The sequence below is a fragment of the Glycine max genome, chromosome 10, assembly GCF_000004515.6.
Source record: "Glycine max cultivar Williams 82 chromosome 10, Glycine_max_v4.0, whole genome shotgun sequence".
NCBI classification, from domain to species: domain Eukaryota; kingdom Viridiplantae; phylum Streptophyta; class Magnoliopsida; order Fabales; family Fabaceae; genus Glycine; species Glycine max.
Genome location: NC_038246.2, coordinates 12,672,260 through 12,684,087, shown reverse-complemented (window position 1 = coordinate 12,684,087; position 11,828 = coordinate 12,672,260). Strand labels below are relative to the sequence as shown.

Sequence of the window (11,828 nt, the reverse complement as noted above, 5' to 3'; positions counted from 1 at the left end):
GAATATGAATTTTTTTCATTTAATCTTTATTTAAATTTAATTTATTTTAAGTCATTAAAAAAATACAAAACCATGTGTTTGAAATTAACATATTTTAAAAAAAAATCATCAGAACATGAGAAACCAAAAGCATATTTGGACCAAAAATAAGCATCAAAGGAGTGAGGAGTAACACTAATAATTCGGACCAGTAACAACCTTTCAAAATTCATCATGTCAGTGCCATAAAAGGTCACAAAACTTGAGTCTCACATTTCTATTTTGGAGTGATTCCAATTACGCTATCTCTGTCACTGCAATACCACTAATGGGAACCAGGTTCCAGACATAGCAGTAGCTTAAACCAAGCCTCCCAACAAAACGAAAAACTAGACTATTTCTTTCTTTCTCTAATTTTCATTGCTTGCTAAAAGAAACTTGTGATAGTTCTCAATTTCATTAGAAATTCACTACACTAGTGCTTCTCATTTGTGAAAGAAACATATTATAGAAGTTGGGGCCTTAAACACCAATATTTCGTTAATCCACCAGAAGACACATTAAAAAAGGGTCAGCAGCCGTGATTTGGGCCGCAACATCAAGGTATTTGAATTGCTTGTGACCGTTATTGGGATTGCATCGGTCGCATTTGTCCACGATATCAACAACGGTGACGAAACTGCAAGGTGACCGCGGGCGATATTTAAAGCTTGGTGGAGGTTGATCAGCAAGAAGAAATTTGAAAGGTGTTAGTACCGATGAGTTCTTCTCAAGCAGCAGCAAAGGGAAACCAAGAGGACTACAAGCTGAAGGACACAAAGCCAGAGCTTGGAGAAAAGTGGCCACATGGAGGGCAACGTGGAGGGAGTGGTTGGATATACAGCGAGAGAGCAACAAGCACCTATGACATGGTGGAGCAAATGTTCTACCTCTATGTCCGTGTTGTGAAGGCCAAGGATCTTCCACCTAACCCTGTCACAAGCAACGTTGACCCTTATGTTGAAGTGAAGGTTGGTAACTACAAGGGTAAAACTAGGCACTTTGAGAAGAAAACAAGCCCTGAGTGGAAGCAGGTTTTTGCATTCTCTAAGGAGAAGATTCAATCCTCAGTTGTTGAGGTCTTTGTGAGGGACAAAGAGATGGTGGCTAGAGATGATTACATTGGGAAAGTGGAGTTTGACATGCATGAAGTGCCAACAAGGGTGCCCCCAGATAGCCCTTTGGCTCCTCAGTGGTATAGGCTTGAGAATTCGAGAGGTGAAGCAAGGAGTAGAGGAGAGATCATGCTTGCTGTTTGGATGGGGACACAAGCTGATGAAGCATTTCCTGAGGCTTGGCATTCAGATTCTGCTTCAGTTAAGGGAGAAGGGGTTTATAACATAAGGTCAAAGGTTTATGTTAACCCAAAGTTGTGGTATTTGAGGGTTAATGTGATTGAGGCTCAAGATGTGGAGCCAAATGACAAAAGCCAGCCACCACAAGTTTTTGTGAAGGGTCAAGTTGGACAACAAGTGCTTAAAACCAAATTGTGTCCAACAAAAACTCCAAACCCTATGTGGAATGAGGATTTGGTGTTTGTGGCAGCAGAGCCCTTTGAGGAGAAGCTTGTGATAACTGTGGAGAACAAGGCCTCCCCCGGAAAGGATGAGGTTGTGGCTAGAATAAGTTTGCCGTTGAACAAGTTTGAGATCCGTTTGGATCACCGGGCAGTGCACTCGCATTGGTACAACCTTGAGAGGTTTGGCTTTGGTGTGTTGGAGGGTGACAAGAGGAATGAGACAAAATTCTCAAGTAGGATTCACCTAAGGGTGTGTCTTGAGGGTGCTTATCATGTGCTTGATGAGTCCACAATGTATATTAGTGACACAAGGCCTACTGCTAGACAACTTTGGAAACAACCAATTGGGATTCTTGAAGTGGGGATATTGAGTGCCCAAGGGCTCCAATCTATGAAGAAAAACAATGCTAAAGGGTCAACAGATGCTTATTGTGTGGCCAAGTATGGTCAGAAATGGGTGAGAACTAGGACTATCACTGAGAGCTTTAATCCAAAATGGAATGAGCAATATACATGGGAAGTGTATGATCCTTGCACTGTGATAACTTTTGGGGTCTTTGACAATTGCCATTTGGGTGGTGGTGGTGGAGGGCAAAATCAAGGAGCCAAAGTTGACTCAAAAATTGGCAAGGTGAGGATTCGTTTGTCAACATTGGAAATGGATAGGATCTACACCAACTCATACCCGCTACTTGTTCTGAAAACCTCTGGATTGAAGAAGATGGGGGAACTTCAATTGGCGATTCGCTTCACGTGTCTCTCCATGGCTCACATAATCTACCTTTATGGACACCCTTTGTTGCCAAAAATGCATTACCTACATCCATTCACTGTGAATCAGTTGGACAGTTTGAGGTACCAAGCTATGAACATTGTGGCAGTTAGGCTTGGGAGGGCAGAACCACCCCTTAGGAAAGAGGTTGTGGAGTACATGCTTGATGTGGACTCTCACATATGGAGCATGAGAAGAAGCAAAGCCAATTTCTTCAGAATTGTGTCACTATTTTCAGGTGCAATATCTATGAGCAGGTGGCTTGGTGAGGTGCAACAATGGAAGAATCCAGTCACAACAATCCTAGTGCATGTCCTCTTTTTCATCTTGATATGCTACCCTGAGCTTATCCTCCCCACATTTTTCCTCTACATGTTCCTCATTGGAATATGGAACTTTAGGTTTAGGCCAAGGCACCCTCCACACATGGACACAAAACTTTCTTGGGCTGAAGCAGCACACCCAGATGAACTTGATGAGGAGTTTGACACTTTTCCCACTTCAAAGGCTCAGGATGTGATCAGAATGAGGTATGATAGGCTTAGAAGTGTGGCTGGGAGAATACAAACTGTGGTTGGAGACATTGCAACACAAGGTGAGAGGTTTCATGCATTGCTTAGTTGGAGAGACCCTAGAGCCACAAGCCTATTTATGTTTTTCTGCCTCATTGTTGCTGTGGCATTGTATGTGACACCTTTCAAGGTTGTGGCTTCAATTGCTGGAATTTTTTGGCTCAGGCATCCCAGGTTCAGAAGCAAGCTACCCTCAGTGCCTAGTAATTTCTTCAAGAGGTTGCCATCTCATGCTGATGGCATGCTTTGAATTGAGCCCCCAATTGAATCATAGAGAAGATAATATATGTGATTATGTGCTTTTTTGTGTTATTGCATTCTTGATTTTTACACAATTACCATTATTGGTTTTCAATTCTCGTCATCAAATTTTTAATTCTTGGTTTATATGGGACTGTCCATGACAATAAAGCTAATTATCAACCTGCAGCATTTTTTTCTTTCTAATATTGATTTTTTTTGTTAGTGATACATGTTATTATGATTTATAAACTCAACGGTTAATGTTGTTTACTTCATACATGGATCAAATCCTCTGATGTGTTAGTGTAATTACTCAAAGCCATTTCTATGTCAAGTATTGCTATATGGTACGAAGATTACTAGTACGAAAATACATGAATCCTAATTGTTTGATTTTTATTGGCTAAGCATGAAATTCAGAAAATAAATAACATTAAAATAACCATATAGTTTTTTTTAATTAAAATTAAGTTCAATTGAGTCTCCCAATTATTAAAAAGTATGATCAAATCCTCTAATTGTTTAAAAATATTACAATCGTATATTTTTCGTCAATTTCATTAGTTTGTTTGACAAAAATATATATTTTTACATCATTTTTCAGTTTTTAATATGATCGATGTAAAAATGAGGTCCTTGTTATGATAAGTGATCGATGTAAATAGATATTTTTATATCAATTGTTAATGCAAATGATGTAAAAAAATAATTTTATGTTAATTATTAATACAAGCGATGTAAAAATAACGTCCTTGTTCAAATTTGTAACCAATGTAAATAGACCTTTTTTATATTAATTGTCACTATAATAGATTGAAAAATGTCTATTTAAACATCTTTTGTGTATCAAACTAAGTAAGTTGACAGAAATAATATGATTATGACGTTTTGAACAAGTAGAAGGTTTGATTGAAGTTTTTAATAATTAAGAAACTCAAAGGAACTTTTAATTATAATTAACTTACCAATTATATAATTAAGCATAATTTTTTTTTTTACTGAAATCATCTAGATTCTTTCGTGCACAACATTCGTATTATAGAATTCGTATTAACTATCATTTCCCTTTCCATGTCATGAAAACACAAGTATATGTGGACAAAACTAATATGTCGGAGAGATTTTAATGTTAACACAAGTTACCTAATTTTTGTACATTGTATTGTATTGTGTACACAAGTACATGACTCTACCTGGCCCATAAAGCACTTTTTTGGGGGTTCAGAAATGGCTCATGAATAACTACTTACATAATTGGGCCAGAGTCTAGCTAGTCTGCGGGTGTTGCTAGGCGCACCATGAAAATTACTGGTACACCCAGCATAACTTACGCAATTCCCATTTTGCCTTCCATAAAACTGATACGAATTAGACAATCCGTAAGTCTCATACCGTAGCAACTCCCCTATTCTGCTAATTCTTACATGTAAATGGTTACATCAAATGGACAGGGCGGTAGCTTCCTGTACCCAGTGAACTGTTTCCTACATTTTTTTATATTCCGAAAGGATTAATTCGAAGAAAAGTGGTACAATATCTGAAAGAGTTTAACCGAAAAATGAATGACTTCCCGTAACTTAAGAAAGTGCAGAAAGCAATTCATGAGGTGTAAGAAGCAACTGCCAGGAAATATATGCCTTTGGGATCAGGAAAGTCCAAAAGAAAATAGAAAAACAAACAAATGAATAAAGTATTCCGAGTTTGGTAGCTTCCTGCACTTTTCAAGTTATTTTCTGTCCTTTTCCCGAAATATTTTTTGAACTTTTGGATCCATCATTCTGAAAGCAAAATATGAAATGCATTTTAAAAAATATAATTTTACATTTTAGATTGATTATTCCAAAAAATAAAAAGAAAATGCAGAATACAACTGAGAAGTGCAAGAAACAATACCCTCCGAGTTTACGACTCAAACTTCTTTTAACAAAAAGCTGAAAGTCCAAACAATACAGTGTGATAAAAATTCAACCAAAATCGAGTGAATTCGACATTTTTCTTTGAGCTGGACAAAAAAAAAAGGAATAGTTTTCTTTGTAATAATTAGTTTAACTTTTCTATTTAATATTTTTTTATAAATCATTGTGCAGTTAGACAATAGTTGTTGGGTTACTTGGGTAGCTTTCTTTCTTTTTATTAATATAATTTGACCCTACTTTTACGTTTAAAATTGAGTTCACAATCTAAAAATACTTATTTTAATACGAACCATAAACTTTATTGAAAAGACAAGAATACGTACACATAAAAGTGATTCATGTAAATAAACTTCAACTTAACGGTAGAAAATTACAAAGTTAGGATTCGATAGCCATCTTATTATTCCTAGCAAAAATCAAACTTCCAATGAAAGCTGAGGAGGAACTCAAACCAGAAACAAACATTAGATTCCCACAATTAAAACCATTCCATGAGTCTACAGCATTCAAACTTTAAAGGGAAAAACTAAAATAAACTCTAACGACTAAAATACGTCCCAATCACGAAAGAATTCCATGAATGTGCCACGCTTAATTAGCCAAATATTATTACTACTAAAAAAATCATAGATATATAAATAAATAATGAAGGCCAACTACTACATTGAAAAAACCTTATATAAAAAATAGTACCTTCTAATATCACACCTACCGCTATTGACAACTACTTGTGAGTAACATTGATCAAGTAAAATTGGTTCTGTGATGTTTGTGTTGTTTTACATGCATGCCCAAAAATTTCTCTGAGCATTCAAAACATGTATTACGGAATGTTTATAGAATGCTCGTGATTGATCCTTCGATTACAACTTGTCATCTACCATGTTGATAGTCCAATACTTAGTAATTTTTTTTTTTCAATTAGTTTCAATCGTCGCCTATATGCCAAAACTTTTCCTTTGGGAATACTAACCTTCAGCGAATTAATTATCAATTGGTTGTAAGGAATTTGATGCGTGAATCATTAATTATTATTGATAACCAATATTCATCTATCTCCAAGGAAAGTGGAAGGATTGTAGTGAATTGATAAATGTAATCAACGTGTATTCACCTTGCAATTTGATGGATAAGAGAACCTTATGGGAGGGGGTCGTCAACAAAATTACAAGGAGATAGAAGAATTCAATTCATTCATTGATACCATGGAGCTTGTTGATGCACCTTTGGTTGGTTGGAGGTTTACATGGGTGCAAATCGGTGGGCATGCAATGAGTAGGCTAGATAGGACTTTGATATCATTGGGTTGGTTACGCCTTTGGCCTAATGCTACTCAATTTGTCCTTGACTGGTCTATTTCTGACCATTGTCCTATTATTCTAAGGCATGAAAAGGTGGAGTGGGGGCCAAAACCCTTTAGGTTCTTTAATTATTATATTATTGAACCGGGTTTTCACGACTTTATGAAGAGGGTCTATGATTCATTCCAAGTCCAAGGTTGGGGTGCTTTTTTTTTTTTTAAAGGAAAGCTAAAGTTGCTAAAGAAAGAGGTGGGAGTTAGGAGCTTGGAGAAGTTTAGTGAACATAGATTTAGGATACAAGATTTGGTGAAAAATATTCATAATCTCAAGATGGATGGTATGTCATTGGAGGTGGCCTTGGAAAGAGAATTGTTGTTTATTTTCGGAGTTTGCGCTTACTTGAACTATTTGTCTTGTGCAAGACATATAGGACATTATAGAACTTCAAATGGAGCATGTGAGTAGTCCTTGAAAAGCTAAGAAAAAGAGCTTCAATTTTGTCACATATACGCTTGGGCCAATTCTACCATTTCAAGAGTCAAATTGGATTTGAAAATCAGAACCTATGCACTTGAATAATTGGGCTGAAAATTTGGGTTTTGCTTTGTGTAATTAGTTTAATTAGGTATATTAGATGTGCCTAATCAAGGCCTGTCCCTTCCTTCTAAGTAGTTACTGCATATATTAGTGGAAGTTAGTTAGTTCAATTTGTATAAAAACATATTTGATTACTTGTTATGCAAGCTTTAGGATCAAAATCTTTTCTCTCTTTTTCTCTCAATTGTTCTTCATTCTTCTTCCTCTTTTCACTTTTGTTCTTCCTTCTTCTTGTAAAAATTTTGTTGCTCTTCCATTTATGATGATCATGGAAGGCTAAACACTCAATCAATCCAAGGATCCACTCCAAGCAAGATTGAATTTGAGTTCTGGTTTAGTATTTTTATTTTGTGTGAATGTTCATCTTTTTCTATAATCCTATTTTCGGCTTTCATGATTATGAATATGCTTAGGGATGAAAGTGAATTAGGTTATGGATTCATTTCCTAATTTCAAAATTTAATCATAATTGTTTGGATGATACTCCACCCTAATTTGCGATCTCAATGAATTTAGGGATTAATTCGATTGAACTAACTCTAACGACATTGATTGAACTTTCACAACATGATCATTCTCTACAAAACTGTGATGATTCAATTCGCATTGGTTTCGTGAATTGGATTGATCTTATGCATATTCTGTTATTCTATTCCAAAAATTGTGTTCTGTTTCTGCAATTTTGTTTTTGAGTTTACACAATCCTCTACATTGCCTACAAACTATTCGTTGAAATTTCTCCTGTTGTTTATAAGTGAATTGTGTAGACAAAGGATCAAGCTGAATGTTTTGATGATGCCAAAGGATTACATGAATCACATGCTTCTCAAAGATTTATTCAAGACAAAGATATTCAAGATGAATGATCAAGACAGTCTCTAGAGTCTTAGGAAGGATATACTAAATAGGAAGGGAATTCCAATTGAAGTCGCAAAAGGTTTGACCAAGAAATCTAAGTTAAAAAGATTTTTTCAACAGATTTACTCTCTGGTAATCGATTACCAGAGGATGTAATCGATTACCAGTGGCCAAAAAAGATTTACAACAGCTATTAAATTTGAATTCAAAATTTGTACTGTGTAATCGATTACACATATATGGTAATCGATTACCAGCAGTTATTGAACGTTTTTAATTCAAATTTTAAAGCTTGTAATTGATTACACACATACTGTAATCGATTACCAGAGAAGTTTTTCAGAAAATATTCTCAACAGTCACATCTTTTTACTTGATTCTTGAATGGCTATCAAAGGCCTATATATGTGTGATTTGGGACACGAATTTGCTAAGAGTTTTTCAGAACAAAAAGGTCTTATCCTCTTAAAAAGCAAATCGTTTTATCCTCTTACAAATTCCTTGGCCAAATTACTTGTGATTCAATAAGGAATTATTTGAGTGCTCAAATTGTTCAATCTATCTCTTTAAAGAGAGATTTCTTTTTTTCTTCTTCTTCATTCTGAAAAGGGATTAAGAGACCGAGGGTCTCTTGTTGTGAAAGAATTCTAAACACAAAGGAAGGGTTGTCCTTGTGTGTTTAGAACTTGTAAAAGGAATTTACAAGATAGTGGAACTCTCAAGCGGGTTGCTTGGGGACTGGACGTAGGCACAAGGGTGTGGCCGAACCAGTATAAATCTGAGTTTGCATTTTCTCTTCCCTTAAACTCCTTTATTTATTATTGTTTTATATTCATATTCAAATTGCTCTATTTGAATCAATATTTAAGAAATTTATTATTAAGGGAATTTATAACTTGAATAGAAAGTGAAATAGAATTTTAATTGGGGAAATAAGTTGTAATATCTTAATTCAACCCCCCCTTCTTAAGATATCTGAGGCCACTTGTCCAACAAGTGGTATCAGAGCTTCATTCTTGTATAAAGTTTAGAAGCTTCAAGAATTATGGCCTCATCAAACTATTTGTTTCCCGAGGGAAATTCTATAAACAAACCTCCCATCTTTAATGGAGTGGGTTACCACTACTGGAAAACCCGCATGCAAATCTTCACAGAGGCAATCGATTTAAATATTTGGGAAGCCATAGAACAAGGACCTTATGTTCCCTCTATAATAGCCGGAAGTGCAACAATAGAAAAACCTAGAGCAGATTGGACTGAGGAAGAAAGAAGATTAGTACAATATAATTTAAAGGCCAAAAATATTATTACATCTGCCTTAGGAATAGATGAATACTTTAGGGTTTCAAATTGTAAAAGTGCTAAGGATATGTGGGATACACTACAAGTAACACATGAAGGCACAACAGATGTTAAAAGATCTAGGATAAACACTTTAACTCGTGAATATGAACTTTTTAGGATGAATGTAAATGAAAGTATACAAGACATGCAAAAGAGGTTCACACACATAGTTAATCATCTTGCATCTCTAGGAAAAACTTTTCAAAATGAAGATCTAGTAAATAAAGTCTTAAGATGTCTTAATAGAGAATGGCAACCAAAGGTAACAGCCATCATAGAATCTCAAGATCTATCTAGTATGTCTCTTGCTACATTATTTGGAAAATTGCAGGAGCATGAAATGGAATTACTAAGATTAAATCAGCATGAAGAAATTGATAAGAAGAAGAAGGGAATCGCTCTTAAAGCCTCATCTGCAATCCAAGAAGACAGTGATAAAGAAGATTCAATTGACTTGGATAATGATGAAGATATTAGTCTATTTGTAAAAAGATTCAACAAGTTCCTGAGAATCAGAGGAAATCAAAAGCGACCCAATTTCAAACCTAAAAGAAGGACAGAAACTTCATCCTCTACACTAAAATGCTTTGAGTGCAATCAACCTGGACATCTAAGGGTTGATTGTCCCATCTTCAAGAAAAAGATGGAGAAGTCTGAAAAGAAAAATATTAATGAAAAGAAATTGAAGAAAGCATACATTACATGGGATGAAAACGATATGGAATCTTCTGAAGATTCAAAAAATGAAGAAATAAACCTCTGCCTTATGGCAAAAAGTTATGAAAGTGATGAAGAGGTAACATCTTCAAACAATTTATCTATTTCTTTTGATGAATTGCAAGATGCATTTGCTGATTTGCATAAAGAGTCAATTAAACTTGCAAAGTTAGTTTCATCTTCAAAGAAAACAATTTCAAATTTAGAAAATGAAATTTCAAAATTAAACAAAGAATTAGATCATCTTAGAAATGAAGTCTCAATTTCTAAACCAAATGAAAAAGTTCACATTTCTACTATTTCTGATAAGAGAATGTCAGATTCTTGCAGTTGTTGTGAAAAGTATGAAAAAGAAATCAAAGAGTTGAAAAACTCTCTTGCAAAATTCTGTTATAGTAAAAATAATTTAGATGTCATATTAGGAAAACAAAGACATGTCTCCAATAAGGCTGGATTAGGATATAAATCTGAAAAACAACAAAAATTTCATAAAAACTTCTCTACTTCCACACAAAAATATAATTCTAGTTCTATCACATGTTTTTACTGTGGAAGAAAAGGGCATGGCACATCTACATGCTATTTTAGAAGAAATTGTAACAATATTAAAATGATTTGGGTCCCAAAAGGATCCTTTATTCATACTAACACACAAGGACCCAATAAAGTTTGCGTACCTAAGTTACAACCTTGATTTTGTAGGAACCCTTGAGGAAAAAGTGGTACATAGATAGCGGATGCTCAAAACATATGATGGGAGACAAATCAAAATTCATACATATCTCTCCCAAGAAAAGCGGACATGTAACTTATGGTGACAACAACAAAGGTAGAATTCTTGGAGTTGGAAAAATAGGTACAAATGCTTCAACCTCCATTGAAAATGTTCTACTTGTTGAAGGTCTTAAACATAGTCTGCTTAGTGTGAGTCAATTATGTGACAAAGGCTATCTGGTATCATTTGATTCTCAAAAGTGTGTCATTGAACATAAACATGATATGAATATAAAGCATATAGGGTTTAGAGTCAACAATGTTTACATGATAGACTTAAGTCAAAAACTAGATAATAATCAATGTTTTCTTAGTAAAGATGATGATCCATGGTTGTGGCATAAACGGATTGCACATATAAACATGGAACACTTAAATAGATTAATATCAAAAGATTTAGTTGTTGGTTTGCCAAAACTAAGATTTGAAAAAGATAGGCTATGTGATGCATGCCAAAAGGGAAAACAAACTAGAGTTTCTTTCAAATCTAAAAACATTGTTTCAACTACTCAACCCTTACAATTACTTCATATGGATTTGTTTGGTCCTTCCAGAATTATGAGTTTTGGAGGAAGTTACTATGCTCTTGTTATAGTTGATGATTATTCTAGATACACATGGACTCTTTTTATCACTCATAAGAATGATGCATTTCAAGCATTTAGAGAACTTGCAAAAATCATTCAAAATAAGAAAAATCTAAAGATTATATCTATTAGGAGTGATCATGGGGGTGAGTTTGAAAATAAAGAATTTGAATTATTTTGTGATAAGCATGGGATTGAGCATAACTTTTTTGCACCAAGAACCCCTCAACAAAATGGTGTTGTTGAAAGGAAAAATAGATCTTTGGAAGAGATTGCTAGAACTTTATTAAATGATACTCCTCTTCCAAAATACTTTTGGGCTGAAGCCGTTAACACTGCATGCTACATTTTAAATAGGGCTTTAATAAGACCCATTTTAAAGAAAACTCCATATGAATTGTTCAATGGCAGAAAACCAAACATCTCACATCTTCATATCTTTGGTTGTAAATGTTTTGTATTGAATAATGGAAAAGATAACTTAGGAAAATTTGATGCTAAGTCAGATGAAGGTATTTTCCTTGGATATTCTCTGCATAGTAAAGCTTATAGAATATATAATAAAAGAACAATGACAATTGAAGAGTCTATACATGTTTCCTTTGATGAG

The 11,828-nt window shown here is 34.7% G+C and overlaps 1 protein-coding gene across 1 annotated transcript; it reads left to right on the top strand.

The window, feature by feature from the left end:
- Positions 1–223: 223 nt before the first annotated feature.
- Positions 224–3,396, top strand: LOC100802205 (FT-interacting protein 1). Its single transcript, XM_003537132.5, has one exon. It carries the CDS (start codon positions 738–740, stop codon positions 3,129–3,131), a length of 2,394 nt encoding a protein of 797 aa, XP_003537180.1. The 5' UTR covers positions 224–737; the 3' UTR covers positions 3,132–3,396.
- The last annotated feature ends 8,432 nt before the right edge of the window (positions 3,397–11,828 follow it).

Excerpts from the sequence above, each read along its gene's own strand:
- LOC100802205 (XM_003537132.5), top strand. The coding sequence starts at position 738 with ATGAGTTCTTCTCAAGCAGCAGCAAAGGGAAACCAAGAGGACTACAAG.